This window comes from Thermobia domestica, chromosome 1, assembly GCF_964235325.1.
Source record: "Thermobia domestica chromosome 1, izTheDome1.hap1.1, whole genome shotgun sequence".
In the NCBI taxonomy this organism is placed as follows: domain Eukaryota; kingdom Metazoa; phylum Arthropoda; class Insecta; order Zygentoma; family Lepismatidae; genus Thermobia; species Thermobia domestica.
In genome coordinates, this window is record NC_137454.1 from 240,308,378 (window position 1) to 240,314,961 (window position 6,584).

At 34.1% G+C, this 6,584-nt stretch overlaps 1 protein-coding gene across 1 annotated transcript; it reads left to right on the forward strand.

The window, feature by feature from the left end:
• Window positions 1-282: 282 nt before the first annotated feature.
• LOC145667257 (uncharacterized) lies at window positions 283-4,721 on the forward strand. The gene is made up of 2 exons (XM_081734904.1): window positions 283-739; window positions 4,302-4,721. The coding sequence occupies exons 1-2, from the start codon at window positions 477-479 to the stop codon at window positions 4,675-4,677; spliced, it is 639 nt and encodes a 212-aa protein (XP_081591030.1). The 5' UTR covers window positions 283-476; the 3' UTR covers window positions 4,678-4,721.
• The last annotated feature ends 1,863 nt before the right edge of the window (window positions 4,722-6,584 follow it).

Genomic DNA, 6,584 nt, shown 5'->3' on the forward strand with positions numbered 1-6,584 from the left:
TATATATATATATATATATATATATATATATATATATATATATATATATATATATATCAGTATACAGAAAGCAAAAGGCCAACGCTGATAACAGGAGTTAGCAATCGATTTCAAAATGCAGATAAGTGGATAAGCGACCCATTATCAAAGATGCATATCTACAAATGAAAGCATGATATGCAGGAGTTTAAAAAGAAGATGCAGCAAACCTTCATGCGAACTTTGTTCTTACACATGCGTATGATCAGATGAATCTACGTTAAATATATATTCCCTGTGCTAATGTAAGCATATCTAGCATAAATCTGTAGACAAGTGTGTTATAAACATAATCTGTGTCTTCAAGAGGAACATAAAATTCAAATCAACCAACTAATCATCGAAATTATTAACGGGGAAAACTGTTGATATTCTTGTAAAATTTTCTACTGCAACCACATTGGTGAAAATGCTTAACAATATTCATATTTATAAAAATGTCTGTTGACTGCAGAGAAATGAATAAATTCTTTCAAGATGCAATGAATCTAAATTTTTTTGAACTTTCTGGTAAGAATTATGCCATAGCTGAATGTACGTACACTGAAGATAGACAGAATATTACCAGTGATCTAATACCAATTAAAAATGTAGGATACAGAGATCCAAAATGGGAAGGTCATGCTGAATTTCTTATTCTCACCGAAAAGTTAGATTTAGGCAAAGGCCGTATAATGTCAATTGAAGAACTTGACATAAGGTAAGAACTTGACACATTTAAATCTTGATCATAAATATTACTTTTCATGCTTTATCGTAAAGTTATGAATTCGAGATGATACTGTGTAAAGGAAAATTTAATGTGGAAAAAATAAAGAAAAAAGAAAGTCCTTGTTACGGAGTTTCCGTCATTCTCCATTTCCGTTCTAAAGGATTTTATTTTCAAATACTTTCAGTTTGAGTTCTTCACTCAAAGTAAGGGACCATGCTTCGCAACCATACAGCACAACAGGATTAATTAAGGTTGTGTGCATTTTAAGCTAAAACTTCTTTGATTAAACTCGGGAAGACAAAAGATATTGTAGTGAACAGGAGTGAATAATAACACGAATCTCCCGCTTTCAGTTGACTTTAATTTCTTCGTCGATATGGTTTTGGTCTCTTATTATACTTCAGGGAATTACTGAAATATTTATTTATGTAAACTTGAATTTTATAAGGGCCGCGGTGGTTCAGTGGTAGAGCATTCATCTATGGTGCTTGGGGTCCCAGGTTCGATCCTAGTCCCCGCCAAGTGAACTTTGTGGTGGACAAACACCGTGTGCGTGGGTTTCCTCTAGGTTCTCCCGTTTCTTCCCACTTTCTTCATTACACCATTTCATGCATTACTCATCATCACCGTCTCTTTTAGCCTAACCGGCATAATTGTGGGACGCAAAACTAAAAAATTTCGTTTCATTTATATATGAAACCAAACAGTAATCACGCCTTCACTAAATTACTCTTTCTGAATTATTTCAGAAAAACATACTATAGCTTATATTAAGTTATAAAATTATTAATACAATATGAAAAATAGTAATATGACATAATTTGTATACATATTTAGTATCACTATCTAATAATCCCTCGCATTATTTCTCCGAAACCGATTATTTTATATTTGTTCCGAAATATACTTATGAAATGCGACCAAATCATTCTGAACGTTTCCGAAAAACTTATTCAAAGGGAATTAGCCCAACAAGTGAATTACATGCTGTTGTTTATTTGAGAAGTGGGTTGTACTAATTAGCAAATCTGTGCATGTAATATATCCAGAATATAAAGAACATCATTACTACAATTTTCGAGAAAACCGTCGGAATACAATTCACTCTCACTACTAATGGAATTCTGTGATATAAAACTAGTATCTTATTATAGGGTTGGTAATGAACTGTTTATTTATAAAATATAATTACAATCGTCAGATTCGTTTACGAGAAAATTGTCTATAGAAAATTCTCATCCAGTAATAGTCTACACCTTCTACATTTTTCAAGACCCGAACTCCTGTGTAGCCCATGTTTGACTTCCGGTGGAAGATTATGTTTTTCAGATCCATTTTTAAGCTGTAGGTCCATATCTCATATAGTCTCTGAGATGAAAAGGACGCTAAACTCCAATCACAACAAGCAACCAAGCATGAGCTAAATCGTTACAATCATTTCGGACAAATTTGTAACAAAAATAAAGTTTAGTAGTAAACTCCTCCTCCTGGATATTTGAAAGAGTAGTTATTTACAAGTTATAGTCTCATTTTTTTTAAATAATAGAACATAAGAAAATCGCCAGTCATTAGTAGAAACTTCATCTTTCGCTACAAATTTATTACTTCCGTACTTTTCCAAGAGCAATCACCTGCCATACTATAGGATTGTTAATAAAATATGCATTTATGTTATAGGCTATGAACAAAATTGTGTAAGGCATTTTGCAGGAAATCTTCAGAAGAAAATTCATCCCGCCAGCAAATTACACTTTTAGGACTCTTGTTTGTGGAACAAATGATACTATTTATAGGAGTATCATTGATATATTTAATCCATAGAAATCTAGAATTTGTTTGCCTGTTTATTTATTTTTCACTATCAGAAGGGTTTGTTTTACTCCTTTTTTTAATCGAAATTAAAAATTAACTTCGGCGGATTTTAGGTATCGAAGCGTCAAATAATGATGAAACCTAATGCTCCTCAAATCATGGATACCAAACTAATCCAGTTACTTCTTTGTTCGCCCCGTTTATCAGTAAGAGTTATTTCAAACTGCTCCCACTTTATTATAAACAATTTGTTGCCCTCACTTTCAATCTTAAAATATAGACTAAATGATCGATCTCTACTTTGATTTAGTTCTTTAACATATTCTTCCAACTGCCTACATTTTATTTTCTCCGTTATCGTTGTATTTTGTTTTCCCCTAATGCTTGTCCATTGTATTTTTGTTGCTGTGGTGGTTGATGAGCGTTTAGCGTCCCTTTGAACAGCGAGGTTTTATGTGAGCTTAATGTGGAATTAAAACTACATGAGCTCTCACCTAATATCGAATCTGGGTCTCCCGCGCCAAAGAAGCGTATGCTAATTATATAGCCTCGAGAGAGTAGTTCTATCTTCATTCATTGATTTTACTTGCACACACTCTTGTTTATAGTTCCACACACTTAGTAATCCCTCCTATTCTCAGCTACGTTTTCTTGCCTTTTTCGTTATACCTTTCCTGTTTCTCCCTATTTTCTCCAAACTGCCTCTGTAACTCTAGCTTTCTAGCATTGTTGTGTTTCCTGTACACTACTGTTTCTTCTGGAGATTCATGTACGCAACGAGGTTTTGTACCTGTGTTTTCAGCTTCTAATCTCAAATAAGTTGTTATATGTAACTTGTCTCTTACCAGGCCTGTAGCAAGCCCAAAAATTTAGGGGGGGGGGGCAGGTAGAAGTTAGGGGGGGCGACCCAATCATATTATACTTCATCACCATATTATAGTTCATTTGCAAGCCTACCGTGAAATTTTATGGAGGCCACCTAAAGTTTAGGAGGTGCCCGGCCCCCCTTGCCCTCCCGTGGATACGGGCCTGTCTCTTACAAGTTTTTAATCTCATTTCTACCTTTGTTTGTGACCTTGTAAACCACAATTTCAAGATGCATGAGTCATAGATGCAAAAAAACCTTCCATCAAACACCCTAACCAATCAATCAATTGCGTTAATTACTTTTCTTGCTGCTAATGGGATATATAAATAATAATAATTCGGGTGTTCATAGTATGCTCTTCGTAGCAATTAAAGAGCCTTAGATATTTTATAATAATTTTGTGCAGATTCTAGATTTCTTTAATTTTGGCACCTGTATTTATTGTTCCTGAGAAGTATTTTATTATATACATGAAATGTAACTTTATGTAGTAGGAAATAAATTAAAAATATAAATTTTAGTTTATACGTTTACCAACATTATGCGTTCTTTATCTTCCACAGAAATCTAAAGATTTATAATTTATTAGGAAAACAAATATTTCATATCCATTCTGTTAAATCATCATAAGAATACTTTTGATGTTGAATCAATGAACTTCAAATTGTACTTCTTTTATAGCAATATTTAATTGTAGGATTAAGATCAATTTTAATTTAAAGTACGTAGATGGTTCAAAACGAATTCACTATGGAAATAACACAATAATTTAATAAACTATGTTGTCATTTATTACTAGTTATTTATTGTCATCCGTTTATTACTAATTATGTACTTGTCTAATGATCCTTGTATCCTTATATATTTCAGAAACCTTACAATATGGACCGGGTTTGCACCCTGTTCTAGATGTGCTCCTGTAATAGTAAGTATGAAAAAGGAAAGAAATATTGATGTCACGATAAAGTTCATATCTTTCTATTACTCTCCTAAACAAGGAGAAACAATAGCATCACATTTTGATGGACTGAAATATCTATATGATAACAGGATCAACCTTGAGATGTTTACTGAAGATGATTGGGACATAATAGTTCCACAAGTCACTAAAATGGAGAACATCGTTGAGTATGATAATATGTTATGTAAGAAAACAGTGAATGTTCTATCAGATATTCAAAATGGGGAATTAAGAAAGGCAGCAGTAAAGGCTCAATGTTACGGATTATATCACAAATTATATTAAGAGAATAAAGCTGTCATAAATTTTCAGGAACTTCTCAGTCCAATTAACCATCTTCTAACTTTCTCAACTCTACTATCCATTAGATTAATATTCGGCGATATCTCAGGCGTAAGAATGAACTATGCATTTCTAAGTGAATTGATGAACTCGCAAATAAGAAACAATGAGGTTCAAAGCAAATTTGAGAACATCATAAACCTGGCATCATCCAAAGTTTACTAATTTGGTCCTTCTTTTGGAACTATCACCACATAACCTTATGCCTTCCGAAAGCCTGGTTAGTGTTTGCAAGGCCTAGGATAAAATTTACCGTGAGGCCTTTCCCGGAAGATTCACATAATATCAAAAGTAAAAGTGCCGACGACAGAACATAGCCAGTCTAAATATCGTTAAGCAAATGTAGACCGATACATTGGATGGGTACGATTGATACATCTTTTCGCGTCAGTTTAGAAACAACTTTCTTTAATGCTACCAATGAATGGACGGAAATCACAAATTTTATACATGTTTTGAAATCTATCATAAGGAAACAGTATGGTTGAATAGCGTAGTGTGAAAGTGTAGCATGAAGAAAACACATTTCAGTGTGATTTTCTTTTACGAGTTTAAACTGGAATATTCTACAAACCATCAACAGTGCATTTGGGCTAAGAGTAGTGACCATGGGTTGTTGGTTTGTGAAAATTAGTGCCAGTGTCACAATATTAAATAATGACCTCCGCAGTTACAGTGCAGCAACATCTTCTAGAAGCTTGTGGAAAACTGTGGAAGCTTGCCTTTCGAACAGTGTTCATGCAATTGTCGAGAAGTTAAGCACACACTATACCACTGGCATTCAACAGCTCCGCGCAATTGGTAAGGAGAATAAGTACGACTCATGGATGCTACAGAAGTTGATACCAGTGAACAAGAATCACTGTCTTGAGGCGTGAAATTCTCTGAGTATACAGAATAACCGGGAAGACTCTCTGCATGTGATTTACATTTCTGATGAAAAATGCATCTGTTACGTCAACTGTCAGGACAGTGGCCGATCTACGTCCAGGAAAATTTCTGAAACCATAGAAGGTGTTGTTGTTGGTATATGGGGTGTTCCATTATGTCTTTCTCCCTGTCGAGGACAAACCATCACTTTGGATTGATCTCATATAGGCTCGCTGCTGAAGGGGACATTAAACTCATAATCAACTCAACTTTGGATTGTTAAACTCCATAAAATGCACCACGAACTTATCCGCAAGCACTCAGCAAAGGTGAACAATGTAGTATTCTCATGTTTCACGACAATGCAGATTCTCCATGAATTGTAGCTTGATTCTTAGTTAGCTACTGTATCCTTTTGGCGTCTCTCCCACCGGCTGTCTCTTCTACCATCTCGATTACTTTTTGCCAGAAGAAAAAAACTTCCCTGAATAACGGGTTTCACAACCTACGGTGTTCAAATGCTGAATGAACTGATAGATGTTTAATTACTGTAGAAATTCATCTAACATACTTCTTAATTGGGATCAGATTAGAAACGCATTATAGGCACCCAAACTAATTCTGTCTTCAATTAAAATAAAATATTTCTGATGCTTTGTGGTTCCTAAACTCCATAACAAAGTTTAGAATAACATCTTATTCATAAAAATAATGCCTTGTTTTTAAAAGAAGTTGACGTATAATATAATTGAAATAAAACCAGTATTTCTGATTATTTCCTCATTTGGAAAGATAGCGTTGGTACTGAATACATTGATCTCATATTGTAGAAATTTATTCAGTCTATATTTTTGATAGAAAAGCATGGAACACTACAACTACTAACAACACACATTTCGTGACAATGTGTTCAGTGATTATATTTTGTTCGAAATAGATTAACCTCTGGCACATTGAAAGATGTTCGCAGATTACTTTCA